The sequence below is a fragment of the Hemiscyllium ocellatum genome, chromosome 2 (genome assembly GCF_020745735.1).
Source record: "Hemiscyllium ocellatum isolate sHemOce1 chromosome 2, sHemOce1.pat.X.cur, whole genome shotgun sequence".
NCBI lineage: Eukaryota > Metazoa > Chordata > Chondrichthyes > Orectolobiformes > Hemiscylliidae > Hemiscyllium > Hemiscyllium ocellatum.
This window is the reverse complement of record NC_083402.1, coordinates 127,978,606-128,006,255: the sequence shown is the minus strand read 5'-3', so window position 1 is coordinate 128,006,255 and position 27,650 is coordinate 127,978,606. Positions and strand designations below refer to the sequence as shown.

Genomic DNA, 27,650 nt, shown 5'->3' with positions numbered 1-27,650 from the left:
GGAAAAGTCGGAAGAGAATGTTTCAGAATCCATTGACTTAATCGCTTAACTGAACACTCAGGTGCATGTAATTGCAAATTAGATTAACTTGATAGAATTCACAAGTGTAATTGAACACTTTGCATTTACAAATAATTGAGAGTGAATACATTTATAACTGGCTGTATAATGATCAACCATTATTAGCAGAGTGATCAAAATAGTAAAATTAGAATTTGACTTATTTTCTGATTATTTTCACATGACTAAAGTGCTATATCTTTAGAGATTTGTAATTTCTGCACAAAGTATTAGATTTTGCTGAGGTGGACAAATGACCTCTCACAATACCTCAGTGGAAATATATTAAAGTCACTGAAGATAGTTAGTTGTCGTGTGATGCTCATTCAAAAATATGTAAGTAGTCCCAAGTTCAAAACTTGTAGAAATCCACATGTGACTTCATTGTTGTCTGAGTCGCAGGTTAAGGTTGACTGTGCTCCTATAATGTACATGCTTGTGTGTGTTGCCTAACACAAAAAAACCTAGTTCAGTACTGGCCAGGTTTAACTGGTGAGATTATACTTTTATACTGTTACCAACACTGATTATTGTGTTAATGATTTTGCACTATTTCCAGCCACAGAAAACAGCGAGAAATTGTCTTTCATTTCCAACCTAAGGACGAATCAGTTAATACTTGATGTGTGTTGACAATGTTTCCCACTGCTCACACTAGGGTTGGAGGCTTTATAACCATAATATTTATCCATGCGTGGCCGATTTATTCAATCAACAGAGGCTGTTGGTTCAAAAATCTGGAAAATCTTGACATCAGTGCCAACCAGTGAAAGTTACATGATCTGCTATAACATTACAGTGAATATCCTCAGGAATAATTCAGCAAAGAAATGATAAATGCCTCACAGACAGGTGACAGGAAGCATGGGTGATCTAATTCCAGCAAGTACCTAGCCATGATTACAAACATGAAAGAATTACAATTATTGTGGACTAAATTTATCATAAATTCCATGGTATTCCAGGTGTAAATCTCACTCAAATTGAAGAATCAAACTTATACATCTGTACTAATGATTAAAGAGACAAAAAAATACTCAATTCAAAGTATCCCTACAGTGCAAGAAACAGGTCATTCAGCCCATCAAGTCCACACCAACCTTTGAAAGGGCACCCAACCCAGACCCACTCCTGTAATCCTGCATTTCCCATGGCTAATCCACCTAGCCTGCACAACCCTGGATAGCATGGGCAATTTCCGACGGCCAATTCACCTACCTTACTCATCTTTGGATGGTGGGAGGAAAGTGGAGCACTGAAAGGAAACCCGCACAGAGGTGGAGAGAATGTGCAAACTCCACACAGTCACCTGAGGCTGGAATCAAACCCAGGTCCCTGGTGCTATGAGGCAGCAGCGCTAACCACTGAGCCACTGTGCTGGCCCATATTGGGTAAATATGTCATTTGTACACATCAAATTACATAGGCATTAACATTGCATTTTACAATTCAAATTTTAAAGCAATTTCATAATGCTGTATAATGGCATAATGTTGCATTTAATTTTACAACAATTCCATAAAATGGTCAATATAATTTCCAGCGATTAAGTTTTACAATTGCATGATTGGGTCTTGGCAACAATCAAAAATCCTGATAAAGTAAACACCTTAGACTCTAAATTTTAGTTGCCACGTCTTTTTGGCATTTGGAAATAATTATTTTAATATCAACTATTATATTAAATTCAATACCACTGTCACTGTTTGAATCCTGCCAGTGTCAGGCACTGATTAACTCGGTGTAGAAAGATTTTCTGTGCTCAGGCTATGGAAATACTACAAAATCAGAAGTAAGCACTAACTCAGGAATTTTTAAAATATAATTCAGAACTTGCATCTGGACTTAATGTATATCAGTGAGTCTTGGTTGCCTTACAGCTATTTATATTTAAAGGGGTGGTGTCTCTACATTGGGGAGTTTTCAGGAAGGTTGAGTCTCTAAAACAAACCGCTTTGAATAGCCAAGGTTTTGGTTACTATGGTCACCAAGGGGAAAAGGCTGCATTCCAGAACACGCTACGCAAACTAGTGCAGTAAAGCATGTGTAACTTTATATGAAGAAAATCATTTTAGGATGGCCCTCAATAGATCAGTGGGTAATTGTGATGCCCAGACGTTTGAACCTGATTTGTGATAGGTTAGCTGATCCCAGCTGTTGAGGCAGTGAACATGCAACAATTGGTCTCATAGGCTATGGAGTACAAAAAAGAAAATCATCTGGGATTTCCACTCTAGCTTTTGAGCTGGAAAATATGGATTTATAAACATCAAGCAAGAGTGTACTGCCTGCCTATATTGGCCCCCATGATTGAAAATTCATCGACTTTCATTATCCAGCGTGGCATAAGAAGAATGACCATTTGGACTAAGGACTTCCCAATGGATTTACCCTCAAAAGATGAGAACAAAAATGTGGTGCAACAAAACATTCCAGCAGCAGAGAAGCCAACAATGTCAGTATTTCAACAACTGCAACACCAATCTCCTCGGGGATAAACAAATGTGAGCAAAGGCTTCTTTGGAATTAAGCAATCCCAGACAATGCAGATTTGATGGAAAATTGGAAACAAATTAACTCTATCAGGCAGATTCTAATTGACTATCTGAATCTAGGAGATCTACATTATGCCAAGGATGTCCGAGCTAAGGATCATTGGACAGTTTTCACTCATAAGAAGAGTATACAAATAGAAGAAGGGTATCGATCTCTTAAACTTGTTCCACCATTCAGTGAGATCATTGCTGATATGTATCTTATCTCCATTCAGCTGCCATGATTGAATATCCCATCATATGCTTCTTCAGCTAAAAGTTACCAACCACAGATATAACATTATTAATGAGGTGAAATGTACATTTTGTGCAGGAATTGATGCTTCACTATTACTACCTACTGCATTAAGAAGCATTTAATTTCTCTTTCAGTTTGCTAGCTTTAATTTTAAGAAAATATTGCCTTGTCTTGGGCTTCCAAGTGGAAACATTTTATCTAAATAAATTCTATCAATTCCTTTCAAATGCCCAACAATTATAAATCATAAAACCAAGACAATTATGTTCTACATGTGCTTTCATTATTCATTTGCTTGTTGGTGCTAGTTGAATGATCTGGACTCAGAACTTCATAAAAAGATAATTTGTTGAACGTAACTAAAAGAAGACACAATGTTGAAGCCTTTCATGTAGTATCCACTAGGACGAGGAAGTAAAAAACCAGAATTAACAAAATATAACATATCATATGAGAACAGGGTGCTGATTTGTTAGGCCAACATTGGCAAACTGATGTAACAGGAAGCAAGAATCAATCTTAGCAATTCAACTTTCATTGGTCAAGGTGGTTCCATAGAATGCAAGGATTAGCAGTCTCTCTGACTGACTTTCCAATGAAAAATGTGTAAGTGGGACCTGAACACTCACTTTCACTCAAGAGCCCTGAAAATGTCTAACCAAATTGTTCAGCAATATTATGACACACCTCTGGAACAGGTTTGACTTGAAATAAAGCCACCTGTCTCAGAAATAAGGACATTACCACAGGGTCTCAAGATCCATTTTGGAATTTTCAAGATATTTCAAAACCAACTTGCTCAGGGATGTTAATACACACCTCTAGAGCAGGTGCAACTTGAACCCAAGCCTCCTGGCCCAGAGATACCAACAATACCTCTGTGCCACAAGAGCCCTTCTTGAAATTTTCAACCAATTTTTCCAATCTACCTGTTCAGAGATGTTATTACAAACCTCTGGAGTAGGTGGGACTGGAACCCAGGTCTCCCAGACCTCTATTAGGGACACTAATGCTGTACCACAACAGCCCTTTCAGAATCGTTCCACATTTGATTATATTGAGAGGAGGTGATGGCCTCATTGTATTGTCATTGGACTCTTAAGCCAGAGACCCAGGTAATGTTTTGAGGACCCAGGTTCAAATTCTACTGCACCAGATGGTGGAATTAAGAGTCTATTGATGACTATGAATCCATTGTTGATTTGTTAGAAAAACCCATCTGGTTCATGAACATCCTTTAAGGAAGGAAATCTGCCATCCATACATGGTCTGGCTACATATGACTCCAGACCCACAGAAATATAGTTGATTATCAACTGCCTTCAGGGTAATTAGGGATGGGCAATGCTTTTATCCTATGAATGATTTTTAAAAATTGAACCTGTTTATCATTGATGCTTGCTCTGTTTAACTGGCTAAGTGTAATGCAGACTCATAAAAGTACTTAGGAACTTCGATTATCCAAAGGACATGTGTGGCAGTATTTTGTTCAGTTAATTGAATTCCAGATAATCGAATGCCAGATGACATAATTTAGCCGAGCATTGGAACTTTGCAATCTTGCTGGATAATCCGATATTCGGATAATCAAATGACGGATAATCAAGGTTTTTCTTTATGTAAATTATACAAGGTACTATAATTTAGAGCTTCTGAAAGTTTGCAGACATTTTGTGATTACAGAAGTATTTTAAAACTCGTATAAATCAATGTCCTCCACACAAAGATTTGGGGTGCATAAGCCCTGGATTGCACTGAGAATTTAAAAAATACAAAACAATGCAATGAACATAGCACCAGTGTGCCACATTACTGGGTTTTTGAAGTGGAAAGCTTTCATTGAGAGTTGGGGTATTGCCATTCAGGTCAAATGAAAGCCAGTGCTGACCAAGTCTGATTAACTTTGTTGGACAGCAAGTGGTATCTCGCATCAGTCCCTCTGGCCAGCTAAATAGCTGCTCCACTGTGGGATAAATGTATTTCCTTTTTGGAAAGAGCAAACTCTAACCTGTGTGCATCTCTCAGTTGTTATGATTTGAGATAAAGAGCAATAAGCAAGTAGATGGGCACAAAATTCTTATGTTGTATTTCTCACTATTTAGAACCATGCAATATCCAATACACACATTTCACAACAACTGTTGTAACTAAATGAAAACAAAAATATCCAAAGCACCATAGTTTAAAGACAAATTAAGGATGTATTAAATCGGGAGTTCTTTTTATTGTTTTAATAGTTTTACAAATTGTGATGTAGAAACCATATTTATTTTGTAAAATGCATATCCCTTCCAAAGTATGTAATAGATTCCAATTGTATATTTTCTACAATCTCTGATTGGTGGCTGGTGCATAGATGGTTTATTTTTAAATTAATATCCATTCTGGTAATGGACCCAGATTGCCATGTCTCAGCATCATTTTGGTATCTCTATGGTTAGAAACTGATTCAACACCAGCGACATCAACATTCACTCATGTGTAGACAGCTTAAGGGGAAAATTTGCAGATTCCAGAGATACTGTGGGTTATTGTTTATTGTGTTATAATTGCAGCTGAAACAGGTGATTTGGGATGGAAAAGCAGAAATCTCAATTTAATGTTTGATACCACAGGAGAAAATGAAAGTCATAGTTTAGGACAGGCTTCCTGTAGTCAGTTCACAATAATTCTACAAATCTAACCCCAAGAACTGATATATGCTCCAAGTGAAGATGTGTGCAGCTTATGCAGGAATGGTGCCAGCAGCAAAAGATATTGAGTCTAAAGATGGCAAGAAACAGATGTCTCAGCACATCGAAGAACCATTTCCACTCCAACTGGTTTTCCAACATAAACTGTCCATTAGGAAGCTTAGGAGTTTCCAAAATACACATCTTTTTATCATACGCATCAATGAAATTTTCCTAAAATGCCTTGACAGTATTTTACAAAATGAAATGACATTGTGTTATATTTTAGTTCAGTTTTGTAAAAGACTTAGAACTCATTAACCATTAATGTTTTAACAGACTAAGGGTTAAAGTCAGCATCACCATCTCAGTAAAATGAGATTATGGCTGTGATCCTTTTCTTAACAGATCTATACTTCAGTACTCATGACAAACTACAGAATAATCAAAGATCTTCAAGATCTTACAGCTGTGAAAACCTTGGCACTAAACAGCCTCATTTGTAGTTTTATGACAGGGGAAAACAGTCAGTCATATTGACTTGGAGCACAACCCAGGTTTACTGTTACCTGCACTCCAAGTTACTCAGCAACAAAAACAAACACCTGGTATGAATTCGAGCAGTGAACAGGCTCCAGCAATACATTCCAAGACAGCTTTTCTCGAAGACCCAGAGTTACAGATTTTTAACGTTTTGGGGCCTGATCCCCGAGCAAGCATAAAGCCAGCTCAAATAAATAATTTTTTGATATATATTGCATCATGAATTTGGTATGCAAGGGAGACAAGGGAATAATTTCAGCTCCCAGCAGCCTGTATAAAGAGGACGTTTTATTCTTATGGAAATGATCGCCACTAGCTGTCCCTTCCATGCTCAAATAAAACCTTGCCTAGCATCTTAACATTATTAACAACTGCGATTCAATGTAGTCACTTATAGAACTTCAATCATCTTTAATCAAAATTTGAGCATAGGCTCCCTGATCCCAATCCTCAGTTCTATGTTCATGTTCTGGCTGTACACACACATTAGATCCCAGTTCAGGTTATATTTGGCCTTGGATCTCCATTTCCTGAAATTTCTGAAAGTATTATTGGCTTCTTTTTTGAGTATATTTTCCAACAGCTTGCCTCTAAAAAGCAAAATGTACATATAGAAGAATTAAAAACCCACAGCACAGAAGAAGACTATTTGGATCCTTCCACCAGCTGACAAGGAACCATCCAAGTGAATCCCACTTTCCATCCCTTGCTCCATAGCCTTCCAGGTTATAACTCCTCGAGGAAATATCCAAGTACTTTTTAAATATTGAGGACTCCTGCTTCTACCCATCCTTTCAGTGAGGCAGTGGGATCCAGACCTTTAAAGTGAAAGAATTTCCTCTAACACTTACCATAAATCTCTGGAAGGCTCACAGATAGATCATTTTAATTAACCTGTTTAGACATGTTATGACACAGCTCTGGAGCAGGTGAGGCTTGAACCCAACTCTTCTGACTTGGGGAAAGGGACACGAACACTGCAACCCAAGATCTCAAGGGTTACAGATATCTTGAATGTGATTACAGACTTCAGTACAAATTTACAGGGTCCTGCTATTGGAAATTAACCCCAATGATTTGTTCCCCTAACGTGTGAAATCTTCATAATGTGTAGCTGGAATAAACACATCCAGCTTGAGCCAGATCAGAAGCAAGTAAGCAGGATGATCTGATTTTCATTCTGATGATTGATGATGGGGTTAGGGCGCTGGGTGGTGGGGGTTAGGTGGTGAGGGAAGGAGGAGGTGGTGCTTCACAGAAATCAGATCTATCGCCCCAGAAACAGTGCAGAGGCAGCACCGAGAGGTGCTGAGGCAGTAAATAAAAATCCCAATTCAGTTCCAGCAGTTAAATTAAAAATAAACCTCTAGCACTTGTACCCTCACACATTTCCAATACACTATCCATGCCACCTCAACCAAGGCCCTCATATCCTATGTGCAAATCTATGGACCCTGTACCAGCCTCCATAGTACTTTACAGCTCCTATGCTAACTTACTGCCATGTCTCACCAATCCATTTTCCCTTTGTCCTTGCACTATTGATGTAAACTCTCACAATACCACATATGGACAGAGCTCAAGGGTCATGCAGAAATGAAATAAAGATTTAAGTGTCCAAAAGCACACTCATTCAATGAAATACATTTAAATTCTTTCATTTCATTCATGTAATTGATCCATTATATGTAAAAATAACATATGAATGGTAGGACCCAGGGAAGTACTGAAGATCAGAAGGATCTTATTGTGCAAGCCCGTCATAATTTTATATATTTCAGGTGGCCCACTTTGTATACAGAGGGCATTTCTGTCCCCACTTTTTTTCTTCTCTCCCACAACACCAATAGGATTTCAGATTCCACCCCACCAGTATCTGCATCCAAAGCACCATCAGCTGCAATTTCTGCTTCCTCATATGAGATGGCACCACCAGACACATATTTCCCTCCTCTCCCTTGTTAGCATTTGACAGGGACATTCCCTCGGGGACACCCTGGTCTACCCCCCCCTCCAGTTCCAACAACTCTCCTATGGCACCTTCCACGCAATTTCAGAATATGTAAAACTTGCCCGTTTATATTCTCCCTCCTTATTATTCAAGGCCCCAGTCACACCTTCTCGGTGAAACAGCGATTTACCTGCACTTCATTCAACCTAGTCGACTGCATTCATAGCTACAATGTGGTCTTCTCAACCTTGAGGAGACAAAGTGTAGATTGGTTGACGACTTTGCAGAACACTTATATTCTATCTGCAAAAATGAGTCTGAGCTTCCAGTTGCCTGCCACTTAATTCCCAGGCTAATGCAAACTGAAAAAACAGCATCTCATCTACTTGGGGACCCTGCATTTTCAGGATTGAATACTAAGTTTAATAATTTGAAAGCCTGAAACCCTCCTTCCACGTCCTTTACCCATCCTCACACCCCAGGCTCTGACATGTCATGGACTGCTTTCAGCATAGCCAATTCTTTTTCACTGACTCATTGCCTCCATTATCAGTTCCTTTCCTTCTATGTCTTACTATCAGCCATCCCTTTGTCAGCCTAACTTTCTTTTTCTCTCTCTCCACCTATCCGCACTTTCCTTTTCCTCCCCATCCCCAGTCATCAGCATAAAATACCACCTTTTCCAAGCTACTATCAGTTCAGAAGAAGGGTCACTCAACTCAAAACATTAACTTTGCATTCTCTTACAGATACTGCCAGACCCAAGTTTCTCCAGCAGTTTCTGTTTTTGTTTCAGATCTTCAGCACCCAGAGTTCATTATTTTATTATTATCTCACAGAAAGTGCTCTTTTCAGTTTCTTTCTACTATATTAATGCAATAATCAAGCCATCATCATGGCAACTGTGGGTGTGTTCTAAGCCCCAGGTCTGACACAGTAGAGCCTCCCTCCCACCCTCTTCCTCTAACCTAAATAAGAGTCCACAGACTTGCAGCAAGGAAGAGCAGGAGCACTGATCAGGGGGCCTGCAGGGAAGGTGAGTCACCACTTTAAAGTTTCAAAACACCTTACCTCAACTGGCGGAACCCTCCATTTCTGTTCAAGCAGCAAGAAGAGTGGGAGCTCTAACTAATAAGGACTCTTGTGTGTTGTTAAAGTAAGGCTATTCAATTTATATTTCTTGTGTATCATGTGATTCATTAAAGCATTAATTGGTTAATTGAATAAGACCGCAGCAGAGAAGTACTAGAAATTGTTTAATATATAAATTGTAAAAGTTAATTAAGTAGGTATGGCTGGACAGGTGATGTGCTGTAGCTGTATGATGTGGGAGCTGGCTGATCCCATTGCGAACGGCAGTGATCACATCTGCAGCAAGTTTTGGTTGCTGGAAGAACTCCGGATCAGAATTGATGATCTGGAATCTGAGCTTCAAAATCTGCGGCACATCCAGAAGGGGGAGAGTTACCTGGACGCGTTGTTTCAGGAGGCAGTCACACACAGTAGATTAAGTAATTCAAATTCAGTAAGTGTTCACGGACAACGAAATGTGACTGTAAGTGAGGCAGGTAGGGGGATTCTGAGTTCAGGAGTGGAGGAGCCTCAACCCTTGACCTTGTCCAACAGGTATGAGATTGTTGCTCCCTGGACGCATGAGGAAAAGGGCTGTGGACAGGATGAGCCAGCTGACCACGGCACCATGGTGCTGAAGGCCATTCAAGAGGGGGAGAGCAAAACGACAAGTAGTTGTTTTAGGGGACTCTATAATTAAGGGGACAGATGGTATCCTATGTAAGCTGGATGAGTAGTCCCACACAGTGTGTTGCCAGGATGCAGGACATTTCCGACCGGCTTGATAGGATATTGGAGTGGGAAGGGGAGGATCCAGTTGTTGTGGTCCATGTTGGGACTAACAACATAGGCAAAGCTAGGGTGGAAAACATGTTTGGGGTTTATTAAGCACTAGGAAGGAAATTGAAGTACAGGTCCTCAAGGGTCATAATCTTCGATTACTGCCCGAGCCATGTGCCAATTGGCATAGGGATAAGAAAATTAGAGAAGAAGTAAACATGTGGCTAAGGGATTGGTGTGGGAAAGAGGGATTCCATTTCATGGGGCATTGGCATCAGTTTTGGAAACAGGGGGATCTGCACCGTTGGGATGGTCTCCACCTGAACCAATCTGGAATCAGTGTTCTGGCAAAAAGGATAAATAGGGTGGTCATCAGGACTTTAAACTTCTGAGTCGGGGGAAGGGAAAGCAAAAGCGATGGCGAGTATGGAGTTAAATTGAAAGATATGCAGCAGGATAGCATGTGTGCAGGTGGGTATAAACTCGAGGCTGACTAGGAATGCAGCAAAAAGGAAGGATAACTTAGGACATCTTATAATTTCCAATATCTCTAATATTGATAAGAAAGTTAGCATTAAGGCACTTTACATGAATACTCGTAGTATTCGTAACAAAGCAGATGAATTAATGGCATAAATTATCGTGAATGATTATGATGTGGGTAGGGATCACAGAGACATGGTTGCAGGGAATTCAGAACTGGCAGTTAAATATCCAAGGATTTACAACTGATCGAAAAGACAAGGAGGTGGGCAGAGGGGTGAGCTACTGGCATGAATTGAGGATTGGCTGTCTGACAGAAGACAGCTAAGTGACAAATGGTTTCCCACAGTGTTCAGTGTTGGGGCCACAGCTGTTTACTTTATATATTAATGATCTGGACAATGGGACTGGGGGCATTCTGGCAAAGTTTACCGATAATACGAAGTTAGGTGGACAGGCAGGTAGGACTGAGGAGGTGGGGAGCCTGCAGAAAGATTTAGACAGTTTAGGAGAGTGGTCCAAGAAATGGCTGATGAAATTCAGTGTGAGCAAATGCGAGGTCTTGTACTTTGGAAAAAATGAATACAGGCATGGACTATTTTCTAAACGGTGAGAAAATGCATAAAGCTGAAGTACAAAGAGATCTGGGAGTGCTAGTCCAGGATTCTTTAAAGGTTATCTTGCAGATTGAGTCCATGACTAAGAAAGCGAATGTAATATTGTCATTTATCTCAAGAGGTTTGGAATATAAAAGCTGCAATGTGCCCTGAGATTTTGTAAATCTCTAGTTAGATCCCATTTAGAATACTGTGTTCAGTTTTGGGCTCCACACCTCAGGAAGGATATACTGGCACTGGGGCGTGTCCAGTGGAGATTCACACGGATGATCCCTGGATGGTAGGCCTAACATACGATGAATAGCTGAGGATCCTGGGACTGTATTCATTAGAGTTTAGAAGGGAGATCTAATAGAAACTCACAAGATAATGCATGGCTTAGAAAGAGTGGATGCTGGGAAGTTGTTTCAGTCAGGCAGGCATACTAGGACCTGTGGGTACACCCTTAGAATTAAAGGGGGTCAATTTAGAATGGAAATGAGGAGACATTTCTTCAGCCAGAGAGTGGTGGGCCTGTGGAATTCATTACCATGGAATGCAGTAGAGGCCAGGTCATTAAATGTCTTCAAGGCAGAGATTGAGAAATTCTTGATCTTGCAAGGAATTAAGGGCTACTGGGAGAGTGCCGGTAAGAAATGCCCATCAGCCATGATTAAATGGCAGAGTGGACTCAATGGGCCAAATGGCCTTACGTCCACTCCTATCTTTTATGGTCTTAACTCAACAGGACATTCAAAACCAGTAAACTATCACCCAGAAGACCAAGGGCAGCAGATGTATGAGAATATCACTACCTATAAATTCCACTCCAAATCAAACATCATCTTGACTTGGAAATATATTTCGCCTTCCTTCACCTACGCTGGGTCAAAATCTTGGACTTAAGCTCTTAAGGAGAGGAGCATATCTACACCATATGGACGGAACATCTTACAACATTCATATCAGTGAGCAGTACAGCAAATAATTCCCTAGACTGTCAGCTCACAGTGAGTGTAAACAATTGGTCTCGTGTTCTCTATATTGTGTTTCAATGTGTTATTGAGTAAATGTAGAGAAAGGTCTGTATGATGAAATAATTTAATATTTGCTGCATTTTCCCACTATTGGTATTAAATAATTTCTCCTTGAAGTGTAAGGAGACGCTAAGGACACTCACCTGTCACAACATTCTTTTCTGACACTTTCAATTCGAGGAGAATTCAACCTCCCTCAGCTTAAAGAATGCATAGTTTGTGCAAATACACCACTGACCCTGTTCCTTACTGCAATGCCCTTGCCAATCATACAATCAAAGTCCAAGAGTGGAGCGAGGAAGAAGGGGTGTGGAGAAAGGGCAGAGATCAGAGATAAAAATGCAAACTGGAAGATTCATAAATTGCTTCCTATTGTGAAAATTTCCAGTGAGACCGCAGCAGCGACTGTTTGTTTATAAGAAGTGTAGGAAGTGGGTATTCCTAACTTCAAACCAATTCATCAGAAAAGAAACAAGCAACAAAAGTTTTCTTGTTCCTGGGATGGAGGTATGAGTGTCATTTATTGCACATTTCTAGTTTCCCTGAAGACATTGATGATCTACTCTCGAGCATGGGACAAGAGCCACATGTAGGCTGAACCACAGCTCATTAGGGAAGCATTCATGAACAAGCTGCTTTCATGCACATCTACATTCTGGGGAAGTTCAGAAGTGATTCTCTTTCATTGGATTTACTTTCATAAGTAGCTATGGAATAGACTGAACCCACAACCTCAGGATCACTTGCTTACAGCATTAACACACTCCCTTTATAATAATCTCCAGGAGGCAGTGACTTTGAGTAATAATCGCACCAGCTATCTGCTGGGAAGTTTATTTCAGTGCAATTCAGCACTGTCGGAAAAAAAGAGAGAGAAAACTGTTGAGGAGCTGGGGTCACTTTGAAAATAAAGAATACAAGTGTTCGACCTTGGAATTGCTCGCAAACACTGTGTACACAGTAACAACAGGAAGACAGAGTGTCATAGTATGTTTCTTTCACTTCAGCAAACGTTCACTTCTGCAATCCTAAAATTTGATGGCAGAGATAACCAGGAACATAGCAATAAAATAGTCACCATGGAAATTAAAGGCTGAACTGCAAGACACGCGGACACTGCATCATTAACCATATTCTTCCAGATTCCATTTAGTAGCCTGGTAAGGAAGGAATAGATCATCTAACGTTTGAATGAGGAAAGGCAGTTTCCTGAATTATCAAGCAAATGCACAGCACAATCAAACAAGCAGCAGCATTAAATGAAGGCAATCCAGGATCAACAATCTTTCACATCTGGTGAAAATTCGGATGCAATCCCAGCTGTCATGCATAAATAATTACGTCAGTATCAATGCATACCGAAAGGTCACAGAACACACAAAAAGATGCAAGAGATTCCAGTGGCCATGCCTGGAGATTCCCACAGGAAACCTGCATGCTCATAAGAATTAGGGAAAACATTTAGAGCCCGGCCACAGCATTAAAACAATGAAAGCTGACTTGCTCTTTTAAAAGCATTAACTTCAAAAGCTTATTTCCATTATTTTTGTGGTGAGGAGATTTTTCACACAAACAGTCAGGTGAAAGGGCAGTTTCTTTTGAATTTACAATCAAGTTTAATTGCAAATATTATTCTATTAAAAACCTATTTCAGTGTGTGGATCAAATTTCAAACATCAAGATGAAATTTTGCCTCAGTGACAAGGGATCAGATTTTTATTCTGTGGAAATGAATGGGCTTCATGTTGGTTAAAATCTGGCTTGGAATATGAAAGTCTCTGTGAATAATTTTATATTTATTATAATTATTTCACTCATTAGTGGTCAGAAGAGTTAAATGAAGTTTCAACACAGTACAATGCTGAGATTTTTATTTCTTTTAAGACATTTTGGGGTTTTGTTTTAAACTTGAATCTCTAATGAATACATTAATTGAAAATGCAGGATTTCAGTAATATACAGAATCTGGACAAGATGGAGTTGTTCTCCTTGAAGCATGGAAGGCTAAGGGAAGATGTAATGGAGGTGTTCAGAATTATGAACTGTTTTGATAGAGTAAATAAGGAGAAATTGGCAGAGAGTTTACAATCTCAAAACATAGATTTAAGAAGATTTGCAAAAGAACCCGAGGGAGAAAGTAGACACTATTGCCTTGATCTGGAATGTGCTCTGTGAAATGGAGCTGGAAACAGACCCCAAAGTAAATGCCAAGAGGGAATTAAGCACATGAAGGGAAATGTTTACAGGACTATGAAGAAAGAGCAGGGGTGGGAGTGATCCCAATCAGTAACTCTTTCAAAGAGCTGGCACAGCCACAATGGGGCAGATGGTCTCCACCTATAGTGCAATTGTGGTTGGTGGATGTGAATCCAAGATTAATGTCAAACATATTGAACTTCAAATTACAACATGTATATTTTTAAAGATGTGTATCAGCCAAAAAGTTGTAAATCTAAAGTTTTTCCTCTTATTTGTGTGTTCAAATTCGATGGCTATCTGGTTATGCTGTGTGTGGAGCAATGGAATTTCACACCTGCAGAATCTCATGGAAATGTCAAAGAGAGGAACTTAAAAGGGAGAAACACAAGGGTTGACCATTCCCTATGGCATAAAACCAAATCCTAAGGGTTAGGTCCAAAATTGCAGCCACGTTTGTGTTTTACCCTTCCCAAACATACAAAAGAGGTTGCTTAAAAAAAATTACAATCCCAGGCAAGTTTGCGTTACTGGCATGATATGTTAGTATGGACTGGTGCGCTATGAAGGTCTCAGCTTGAGGACACAGCCATTACAAACCCCAGTGCTACAAGGAGAAAGAAAAACAATCTGTCTCACTCAGAATGCTGGAAGGCGGCTAGCCTGTGAAGTCATCATTTACTTTTCACTGAACCCAGAGATTGATTTGTATATCTTCTTAACTATTAATTTTTAAATGTAATCTGTATTTGTTTATGTGTTCTATTTTATTACCTTTTCTCATGATTAATATCTAATAAATTCATCTTTTTACACAAGAAAGCTTGATTAATTTGGCTCTTTTTAAAGCATAAATAAAATAGTTTGACTGAAAAAAAGGTGTCCATGGGAGAACAAATTCTTTCTAAACAAAAATTAACCTTGTTGTGACTGAGAGATGGGTTGTATTATAGATGGAAGGATTTACCCCTCCTCATCCAGGTGGATAACCAGTTGGAGTATATCATTTAGAATCATAACATGTCAGAGATGCTCATCTGTGATCTGACTGTTAACATTAAATTATAAAGAAATGTATCAAACATTTATAAATTGGTTCCCAAAGCTTTCTAAGCCTGTAGGAATGAATCTAAATATTATTTATTTAACAATCATTGAAAATAAGCATTGAAAATGAATGTTAGCCTCATCCAAAGCTCCAGAAGTCTCTCTAGTTAAAAAAAGACACAACTAACACAACTGTGTTATTATCAATCACTTTATTGATATCCTAATGTCACTTAGCATTGCTGTGAAAGGAGAGACTTTATAATGCACATAACCCTTCCCTCATTTGAATTGCTAGAAATGAAAAGATATCAGAAATATTATATTTCTATGGTGCAATATTTTATTAGATGATATATATTTTCATTTTTTCTTTTCTTTGAGATAGAGTTTGGGAGTGCACTTTGAGTAAAACAAGTATTCACTCCAGACTTTGCTCAGTGAAATCATTGGTTGAAAACAAGTGACTAATGTGAACTTTTCCTAATTTGTTCTGCTCATTTTCACCACAGTCAGATAGAATAGCAACTTCAGTGCCTGTCTATCTCCCTGCTAAAACCCGGCGAGAGCCATGATTGACAGTAGCCCCAGAACCCTTGTGGATAGCAGAAGCTAAAGGTTGCATGTAACTATACAAAGCTGGTCACTGTGTTTTTCATTATGGTGTAGTTCACCAGAGGGGAAAAATACCTAAAAAAAATTGTTGATTTCAAAGTCAAAGACTTACCACACTGCTACAAGTCCTGTACCGTATATTTAGCCCTTCACAGTTCCTGTTGGAAAAACAAAAAACATCAATTAAATGCAACAGGATGGGGAAATAATACTGTGACCTACCAAAATGATTACTGTGCATTAAACGCTGGATACTGGGGTACATTTGAATAAACACCTTTAACCCATTTCATAATAATTTATTTTATCTAATCATCCTGCTTTTCAGATTGCTAAGTGTGGTTCCTGGTTCCACATCAACATCAACAGAGTGGTAGATTGCTTTATTAGTGTCATCAATGAAGGGTCATTAAGACAGAGACCTGGGCAATACTAGCTACAGTATATTAAAGGCTTTAGAAGGATTTTCGAGTTTTCTTTTTCAGGCAAACACTTCCTAATTCCAGATTGTCGTGATAATGGTAAATATGGACTATCAACTTTCAACTTTCATCATTTGAATTTAATGCCCAGGACCTTAATGGGTTAAAATGGTTTTAGAAAACATGGACCTGAAAGGACTGCAATGTTTACCTGGCCACATATTGAGGCAGGTTCAAGAAAGCAAAGTGGAATGTACAAAGTTGCCTGAACTGAAATCACCCTTTTTTCTAAAGACATACTATGTCTAGTGTTAATTAATACATGCATTAGAAATTGCACATATTGGACGTAGCAGTGCTGCCTGCAAACATCCAGCTTGGAAAGGCAATGGAGCCAGATTCAGGATTCCACAAATGAACATATTTTAGTAGTTGCTTTAATAGAGCAGCAGAGAAGGGAAGAAATATGGATTGATAAGAACAAGAACTGGAAGCCTATACGTCTCTCAGTGAATGAGAATTAGATTCCCTACAGTGTGGAAACAAGCCCTTCAGCCCAATGAGTCCACACTGACCCTGTGAAGAGTAACCCAACCAGACCCACTCCCCTACCCTATATTTACCCCTGACTAATGCACCTAAGCTCACACATCCCTGAATACTTTGGGCAACTTAGCACAGCCAGTTCACCTAACTTGCACATCTTTGGATTGTGGGAAGAAACCGGAGCACCCAGAGGAAACCCACGCAAAGACGGAGAAAGCAAATTGGAGAAACAACTATTCATCGAGAACTCTAAAATATCTCCAGATTTCACCATGTTTGAAGATAAAAATCAATCTTGAAACAGTTGGGATCTCAGTTTAAAACATAAAACATCAAGGATTCTAAGGATTTTTAAACTGCATAGCCTTCATTCTTCCTGACAGTACCAGAAACACTGTAAAATTTCCAATCTATGTCTGCAATGGGTTCAATGAAACATTTTACTATTTTTCTCAAATCTATTAATACCATTTTCCTTACTTTCAATCAAGACAACCTTGTAATTGATTCCTTAACTTTGATTAGTACATTTTAATTTAAGTATGAGAAACTTGTGTACTAAAAACAATTCAATTTTTTTTGTGACCATCTGAGAGGGTTAAATAGAGGACAGGCGTTTTCCCTCTCACCTAGTTGTAACAAAATCCCTTATCATGAACTATCCAGCTCTATCCCCTCCCAAAAGGTTACATGCTGGTGAATCTCAATGATTAGATATTGGTGAATATCAGCATGATAGAATGTCTTATATGCACTTTGTTTGGGCAATGAAGCAGTTTCTATGAAGAACTTTTATTTCTCTGTAAATTCATCACCTAGTCTGGACCTTCAATTCCTTGTTTGCAAATATTTCCATTTATAAATAGTATTCCATGTTGCTCTGTGTTCCCTGTACATTATAAATGTTACGATATAAAATAACCCCTCTGACCTGAACTTGTCAGCACTAGCCAGATTGTACACTTTGAGTAACCAAGCAGGCCAGTGATTAAGTAAAATAGAAATTGCTGGAAATATTCAGTAGATCTGACAGCTGAAGGGAAGAGAGAAGTAGAGTTACAGGAATAGGCAGAACTTTCCCAGCTCTTGGGTAACTTGGACAATGGTGAGAAATGTCTGCAAATATAGCTAGATTGAAGAACCTAGTGCTCAACACAAAGGAAGAAAGTCTGACTTTCCCCTTAAGGTTTAAAGAGCAAATTCTGAACCTCATTTGTCAGTGATGACCACTATATTTGCATGCACTTGTATCTCATTAATAGCAAACCTCAAAAGATAGGCAATTTGTCCCAGTTGCCAGCACTAAACAGTCAAGGGGATGGATATGGCAATGTACAATCTTAATGTCACACCACTTACCAGCAGCTTACACAGAAACACACTGCATGTGCATCAATGAAACAGCTATGACTAAAAGTCAAAGGGAAATAGTCCTTAGTGGATGAAGGGAGTCTATGGTTGGCCAGGGGTGGCACTTACATTCAGTCATGGCATCATTCAGCCTCAATCCATCGAGCTGATTATGGTCAGTCAGGCAGTTGGTCTGGCCAGGGTCCAGAAATCTTGCAACTCAGGGATTCAGCCATGGTCAGTCCTGCAGGCCATGTCTAACCAGTTCAGGGATCACAGATAAGATAAGTGGGGATCTAGGGAGACATCAGTCAGGCCTGTACTCACTAGTCAATCTGAGGTGTGGGCCACAGTTAGTTCTCGGAGTTTGGGCAGCCATAGCTGAGGGGGGCAGTCCATGCATTGTAATGTAAACTCCAAAGCTCAAGCTTGAGGACAAGGTCTTATGATAATGGCAGTAAAATGGGCAACTCAAAATGTAAAGGTAGGATCTGATATAGTGTAACTAGGTGCAGAAAACTGTAACATAAATAATAAAAACTGGCTAGCCAGTGACACCATGCCCCATGGATGAATAAAATAAAAGGGACATTTTTTTCACAAATCGCTCCAATGGATGGTCAGCGGACTGCAATAGGTGGGCATGGCAATGGGTTAAACCAAAAGCTAAGAGGGAAAATTGGGGATATTAAATGTCAAATAAAAGGGTTGGATGGAAAAGTGAGGAAATCCTGAAGGAGTTGATGGGAACAGCTACACAAATCAGTACATGAAGGAAAGAGGGGTGGAAGCTCTGATTATCAGATGGAATTCACTCATAGGACCATGACCTGGATGGAGTCACATCTTTGATCAAGCTTCAAATACACACTAAGATGGAAAGCCTAGCTGCCAATACATTCACAGTGGGTGGACTAACTTGCATTTTACTTCTTGGAGTCTGGAAGGGTATGCACAATGATGTGTCACCCTTACTGCCTATGTATGTTCAGAGCTAATTTTTGTCTTGGCCCCCACTATATCTTGCTGCACTCCCAGAGTCGAGAGTGACAGAAGCCCAATCTGTAGTAGACCTTGTTGGCCTGGAGGGTTTGGATGGGTCACACTAGGGGAATTTGTGGCTTTAGGACCGAGACAATGAAGCAAATGTCCTGCCCAGATTCAGGCTCACCTTCCTCAGGTGCAATATCCATAGGGTTGGAGATTGCAGGCAGGGTGCCGGTGGAAGGACCAGGTGTCTCTGATCAGTCCTGAAGAGAGACTTCTGAGGGTCCTGTATCTAGTTCTTCCTTTGTCAAAGTGCGTCATGACACCACTCATTTTCCTTGAGAAGAAGGTTCACCTCGTGTGGTATCCAGGTCCTGAAAGACCTTGTCACCTTGCCATGAATGCTGAGCATCAATATCTAATGCAATGGAGTGCAGTTCTGTAAGCATTTCTTGGCGCTGTGTGATGGCCACCATCTGTCCACGAAGACAGCCAAGTGAACGCCTGCCAGATCCAGCATGGTATTGATAATGTTGGTGGGCTCCTGCAACCATGGAACCAATTTGCTCCGTATCTCTGAATCATCTATCCTCTCTTCCTGTGACTGCCTGTGGATTTGTACGAAGTCATTAATGGTTGACACTATGGGGTCATCTTCTACCTGGGACTGAACAGGTTTCTTAGTGTCTCTTGCCCTCATAAACATAGAGTCATAGAGATGTACAGCACGGAAACAGACCCTTCAGTCCAACTCGTCCATGCTGATCAAATATCCCAACCCAATCTAGTCCCAAGTGGAGCCAGTGATTTTGCAATAGGCATGGAATCTCCAATATCTTAAAAATACTCTCACAGCGATGATAACGGAGGAGCAGCACAGCACAGCACATTGACGTCCACTGGCTGCTTTGGCATGATGGTCTGGGCACCCCTACAAGCAATCTCAGCCTTCTCCAGTTATGAGAATCTCCTCCTCATAGGGATCAATGAGCCACACTGCTGCCCATCTTGACCCCTTTCTCCCAATTAGGAGACAGTTTCTCCTGCAATGATACAAATGGAGGGATTGGGTAAGATGGAAGATTATGGAAGAGCTGTTAGTTGTGGCACAGGAGTAACAAGGGCAATGTTTCTAGGTTGAGTGAGTAGGAAGCGCAGAAGGGTAAGTAGTTCATGAGATAAGGTGAGTGAAAGCCATCGAGTGGTCATGCTGCATGCAACAATGGTGGACCATTAATCTTCGTAGTGTTTGGAGATATCTGTCTCAGAAATGGGAACTGAGAGCTTGCAGATCATTAGTGTCAGAAAAGGTGACTGAAGATAAAGAAATGGGAAGCTGTAGTTATACAATTAAGGACCGGAATTTAGAAATATCTTCATAGATGCAGTTGTGAGGCTATGTGCTTCACTCCCAGGATTAATGGCTAAAACAAAAATACTGTCAATATTTAACATTAGATGAGGGACATGGATGAAGGGAGATAGAAATAGAGTTGATCACAACTGTTCTATCATTAGAAAGGGAAATGCTAAGATGGATCAGTTTAATTGAATGACATTCTGCCATGCTGTAACTTCTTCACATGTGATGTTTAGCAAGATCACCAGTACAGGCTGACTCAACAGGAAGAACAGAATTACATTCTGGTTAACAGTGAAGTAAACATGAGGATGTCGTACACACCCAAGTACATTTTCAATAAGCACTGCCCTGTATATATAACTTGTTAAAGTGAATAGTTCTGTACAATAAATCTATTACATACACAGCTGTAGCACAGAGATTATCCAATTAAGCTGCTAGTGTCTGGTTTTGTACTATTTTACATTACACAATGGTATTGTTGAATGAAACAATACATGTGGGTCCAATAATCCAGCTGGTCATGGAACATACATTCACTGGCTGCTCTAAAAGCTGAAAATATGGCTATTTCACCCATTTGCCATAAGCAGCCACTATTTAAATATGTATAGCCCCTTCAACCTATGAACACAGTTTAATCCCACTGCATAAGAGCGCGATAAAACAAAATGTCACCAAATGGACACTAAATGAACCAGGTTTTTTGCACTGTATAATGATTACAAGTAATTCATCAATTACTTTTGTCAGAATTTCAAGAATTTAAATAACAATCATTTGTTTTAATTTGACATAAATTATACATATCATTATAACAAGTTGGTGCTTTGGGAAACCGGGAGCATCAATTAGGGACCTTTCGCGAAACGACATTACTTTCTAATGTGTAAGACTATGAAATAAATTTAGAGCTGTCAATGCCAGCACTGTGAAATGTAAAGTTTAATATAGGCCGTAAATCATATTTAAGCCCAGTTTTCATAAAGCAATAATTCATATGGTGTGAATTCAACTTTAAAGTAGATCCATGCAGTGATTTACATTCAAATATGTCGGAGCGGTATCCCTGCATCCTAAATTTCACAATTGCCCAAATGGTGAGGGGAAACCACAATTCTGATCGGGTAAGTTATAGGCCCCATTGCAATTCATGGACCTGCTTTAAAGTGACTGTCAATGACATGGAGTTTTGATACAATGCACCCCACCCACCCCCATTTCACTCCGATTACCGAACCTCACTTTGTCTCTTTCAACTAACCAGGTTACTGCCCTGATGTTTTGCTGCCCCTGCCTTTCCATTAGATTAAAATTCAATACTTTTTTAAAATTATGCCAAAAGTGAGGAATACACCTAACCTTTCAATCTATGTATTTCTTCCCCTCTCACTCTTGAACTTTCTCAACCATTTTCTTTCTTAACATCTCTTCCCTTCCAACTCCCTTCAATTAAATGGAATTCTCTCCTAATGGACTGTGAGTCTACCTACACCAAATGGAGTGCAGCAGTTTAAAGTGGCAACTCAATATTTCCTTCTCAAAGGCAACTAGGGATGAATAATAAATGGTCAGCTCAGCCAATGATGCCCACATCTAATTAATTATTTTTTTAAACTATCGCAATTCAAGTCTATCACTCCCAAATCCCAAGATTTCCTCTCCTCCCCAGCGACTCTTCTATCTGTCAAACCCTTTTTTTCTCTCTTCCCCTTAATGCCAGTTTCCTCTATATTCCCTGTCAAATTATTTCCTCTATGGTTCAAATTCACCATTCTCTATGAAATCTCCCCTTTCAACCCCTCACTCTCAAATGAAAGCATAATATTGCAAATGCTGAAAGTCAGAAATAAAAAGAAAATATCATAGTGAAGCTCATCATGTTTGGCAGAATTTGTGGAAGGAAATAGTTGACACTTAAAAAGTAACATTCATGCCACACAAATGCCAGTTCATAACGATGACCAATAAGAGACAATCTAACCATTGCCCCTCGATTTTAAAGGTATTATCTTCACCGATTCCTCCACTATCAACAGAGAGGGGGTTACCATTGACCAGAAGTTCAACTGAACTCGCCATATAGTTACAATGGCTACAAGACCAGTTACTGCCCCAAGTAACTCTTGTGTAAAGTTGTGTCGAAATTCGTCTTTAAAGAACCATGTTGTTTCCCTGCTCACTTCCACAACAAAATAAAACTTAGACATGGTCAAAAATCCAGGTCTCTGTAAAAGCTCAACCTTTGACTTCTCAAAACAGAACAAAAATGTTGTCAGATACAACAAACATACCTCAACTCAACTAACTCGGAACAAATGTTGACTGAGCTGCAACCAGGTTCAGCTTTTGCAAAAGGTAACCTTTATCTCATACTGAAAACTTTGATTAAGGTGGACATAAATATTGCTTACCATCTGTTCATATCTTCTAGTATTAGTTACTATGTAAGATAAACTGAGAGGAGTGTTGCAGGGCTACGACTTGGTAAAGCTGTAGTTTTGTTTGGCTCTTGCAGTGCAGTGATAATGTCCCTATCACTGGCCCAGAAAACCTGAGTTCAAGTCCCACCAGCTCCCAAGGAATGTAATAACATCTCTAAATAAGTTGATTAGAAAATGTAAAAATGGTTTAGTTTTGTGTGTAATAACACTACTGGACATTAAAAGAAACAAAACATGGTTTGCAATTTTAACATCAAAAGATGTCTGCAAGTTGTAGACACGTAATGCTACTCGGAATAATTTTGAATTTTAAAAACTAACAGAAGGGTAAGTAGATAATTGTAATGATCAAACAAGACAAAGTAGACAAAGCAATGTCCACCAGTATTTGATTGTTAAACCACACAATAAATTAACAGCACTTCACTTGGCATAGTCTTTGATTCAATTGCAATCTTTGCCCAAAGGTCCATTAAAAGTAGAGGTGGCAAATTCCAACGAGGTCTGTTACGTACATTGCTTCAGAATAGTAGCAAATTGGGATAATTATTCAGTTATATGGAAAAGGGTTATTGGTGTCAAGTAGTTGATTAAAAATGTAATCTGACCCTTCTGCGGAACATTACTGAATGAAAGAATTTGAAGTCCTTGACCCTTTGATGCAAGGAACCTAAGTGGGGGGTGCCTGAACAATTAGACCCTTTCAAGGAAAAAGAAAACAATGGCATTATAGTTTATTACCTCACCAACTCTGCTTTGTTGCAGTTGTGATTGTATGTAATTAACAGATGTTATACTTAATGACATAGGAAATGATCAATGGCAGTAAATGATCAAGAAACTAATTCTTTCATTAAGATAAATACCGCAGAAAAAAGGTCAGTACCTTCTAGCAAGGAGTCTGTTTTAAAGTTCAACTTGTAACTTTAAAATTCTTGAGTTTGTACAAGTGACCATGGTGTAGTAATTTTGCATATAATCTGCCATGAAAGTAGTGCAAAGCCAACACTTTAAAGTAGTCTCTGTCAATGCCAGCACAGATTCAGCAGAGTAATGTCAAAAAACTTGAGTAATTTGCTGCCAAAACTACAGTGTACGTGGCACAGAAGATGTTTCTCAAGATGTTATAAAAGGATTATGGGTTGAATACTCATATGCAAATACTCTCAAAGAATGCTTCTGAAGATTTATCACTGAAGTTACAGTGGATGACAAAGAGATGTGCAGCAGAAGTTGATGATGCCCAATGATCTAACACAGCCATTAAATCAATACATCCATGAAACCAACATACATAACCCATCAATACACACAGCAAACAATTGCAGGAGAAAAAAAAATCAAAGTACAAATAGAATGCTTGTCAAGAGGATCGGAACAGATAAAAAAGTGTAGAAGTGATTTTTCAGCTATGAGGAAACTTGGTCAGGCTTAATTTAGATAATGTATTTATTTTGGGGCACTGTACCTCAAACAGGGTTTGCTGGCTTTGAGAGGGTACAGAACACTGACTCCAAAGTCACCAGAATTAAGCATTAAATTATGAGGAGAAAGTGAGGTCTGCAGATGCTGGAGATGAGAGCTGAAAATGTGTTGCTGGAAAAGCGCAGCAGGTCAGGCAGCATCCAAGGAACAGGAGAATCGACGTTTCAGGCATAAGCCCTTCTTCAGGAATGAGGAAAGTGTGTCCAGCAGGCTAAGATAAAAGATAGGGAGAAGGGACTTGGGGGAGGGGCAATGGAAATGCGATAGGCTTCTGTGCAGAGGAGATGACCTGGAGTGTGCAGTGAGCGGGGGACTCACTGAAATCCTTGTAGAGGGAGGAAGAGAGCTCCTTCAAGGAAGGCATCCTTGTAAGAGGATTCGCAGTAGGTTAAAATATTTGAGGAGAAAGTGAGGTTTGCAGATACTGGAGATCAGAGCTGAAACTGTGTTGCTGGAAAAGCGCAGCAAGTCAGGCATCATCCAAGGAACAGGAGATTCGATGTTTCAGGCATAAGCCCTCCTCCCTACCTTTTATCTTAGCCTGCTGGACACACTTTCCTCATTCCTGAAGAAGGGCTAATGCCGAAACATCGAATCTCCTGTTCCTTGGATGCTGCCTGACCTGCTGCGCTTTTCCAGCAACACATTTTCAGTTCTGATCTCCAGCATCTGCAGACCTCACTTTCTCCTCGAAGATTTCAACCTACTGCGAATCCTCTTGCAAGGATGCCTTCCTTGAAGAAGCTCTCTTCCTCCCTCTACAAAGATTTCAGTGAGTCCCTCTCTCACTGCACACCCCAGGTCATCTCCTCTGCACAGAAGCCTATCTCATCTCCATCGCCCCTCCTCCAAGTCCCTCCTCCCTACCTTTTATCTTAGCCTGCTGGACACACTTTCCTCATTCCTGAAGAAGGGCTTATGCCCGAAACGTCGAATCTCCTGTTCCTTGGATGCTGCTTGACCTGCTGTGCTTTTCCAGCAACACATTTTCAGCATTAAATTATGAGGACAGATTACATAAACTTGATGTGTATTCCTTCAGTTAAGAAAATTGACGGATGATCTATGATGAGGTTTAAAGTTTTAAAGGCATTCAATGAGGTAAATGTAGGTAAATGTTTTCTGTATTGGGAGCATTCTGAAGATATACAGCAAAATGATTAAGGAGTGACATCAGAAAAATCTTCTGTGCAAGTATAATGGAAATCTGGACCTCATCCCCCAAAGGGCTGTGGATACTAAACATTAATTAAACTTAATGATGGAAATAACAGGATTCATTTTGGGTAAAAAAACATTAAGGGAATATTGATTAAAAAGATAAAAAGATTTGAATTTACATGAAATCTTTCACAAGATGCTCCAACATGTTTTGTAGTAAATGAAGAGATTTTGAAATATAGTCCCTGCTGTAATATGGAAAATAAAAAAAAACTATTTCTGCACAGCAAACTCTCACAAGCAATGTGATACTGACCAGATATTCTGTTTTGTGATATTGATTGAGCAACAAATATTGACCAGCATTGGAGAAACCTTATTTGAAATAATGCCAGTGGATCTTTTACATGCATCCTAGTAAGTTGATGAGTCCTCAGTTTAATATTTCATCAGAAATGTGGGATCTCCAACAATTAAACAGCCCTCTGTACTGCATTGGAACATTAGCTTTGATTTCCATACTCAAATTCTGAAGTGGGTCTTAAACCCATGCCCTTCTGGTTTATGGAGAAGACTGATACCCACTGAGCCACAGATGACACACACAAATAAAGATTAACTATGACCTTAGTGAATGGTGAAACAAGCTGGAGAAGTTGAATGGCCTCCTCCACTTGCCCTCAGCCTAGATTCCAATGAATTGTTGCTCATCTTTTATCTAACTGAATTGATTTGCTTGATAAGAAAACAGATTGTGATCTCAGTGTGAGGACCTCAAGTTTACTCAATTCAATCGCTTTTTGTAAGTTTCTCTGGAATCTGTTTTCACCACACTTACTGGTGTTCATCCAGATTTTATCAAATCTCTGTAATTTTAATAATTTCCCATCTGGAGATTTTTTGTTCATTATTATAAAACTCTCCATTTTGTTTCCATCCCACTTGCCAGAGAAAACAGTTTCTTCTTATTTACTCAATCTAAACTCAAAGTTTTAAGTAACTCTATTAAGTTGCCACCTAATAGCTTCTGCTGTAAGGAGCATAATCCCAGTTTCTTCAGTCTCCCAAAATAAATATTTTCCAGGCAATGTCACATTTATTCAATGTCACATTTTAACCAATGTACTTAAGGGACATCACTCTTTAGCATATTGTGAATGTTGTCATATATATTTCAGTTGCCAGATCCTCAGCAGGAGATTTACCAATAATGTCCTGCATTTGAAAATTATGGAGTTATGTACTCCAGTCATCTGCATTTTCACACAAATCCACTAATTACCAGGAACAGTTAAAATAAATTAGTTCCTCATGTCTCTCAAATCAATGCACGGACATGTATGCAATGTGTAGTGCCTTTTATGTCCATCCAGCTCCAAGTTACTCCAGCACTTGGTCTCATAGCTTTCTCTCAGTGCCATCACACAACATGCAAGGACAGCACTGAATCTTTTAAAAAATACAGGTTCCTAAAAACAAACCAGCTAAAGGAACTGGAGCTCAAATGAAGCACACAAAGGACGGACTGCTTGGTCATTTTAACTCAGGATTAATCCTTGTTTTTCTAAACTACAAGCTATATGGCACTCAGCTGTTTTGCCAAATGACACAATGCTAATAATGAGTTGCACAGCTGTGCCTTATTAAGCTTTCGAACAGCAAATAACTTCTCCCCACAATGCATTTCAACGTGTTACTGAAGCAGATTTGAATCCACACTGTGTAAGTGACAGTTTGAAACTTGAGTTATTATTCAGTCACAGAACTGGACACAATCTTAGAACAAGATTTTTATTTTATTCATTCATGGATGGGGTTGTCGCTGGCTGGGATAGCATTTATTGTCCATCCCGCTTCATCCTTGAGAACATGATGGTGAGCTGCCTTGTTGAATCACTACTACCCATGTGTTGTAAGAAGCCCATAATGCCATTAAGGTGGGAGTTCCAAGAGTTAACCCAATGACAGTAAAGGAATGTCAACACATTCCCAAGTCAGGACAGTCAGTGCTTGCGAGGTGAACATGCAGGTGATGTTCCCATGTATCT

The 27,650-nt window shown here is 39.4% G+C and overlaps 1 protein-coding gene across 1 annotated transcript in view; it reads right to left on the bottom strand.

Moving 5' to 3' along the window:
* The window catches only part of LOC132825016 (ADAMTS-like protein 1), a 280,127-nt gene that overhangs the window by 211,619 nt on the left and 40,858 nt on the right, over positions 1-27,650 (bottom strand). Inside the window, exon 3 of the mRNA XM_060840015.1 lies at positions 15,957-16,002. Coding sequence (XP_060695998.1) covers positions 15,957-16,002 — 46 coding nt within the window. The remainder of the gene's footprint in view (positions 1-15,956; positions 16,003-27,650) is intronic.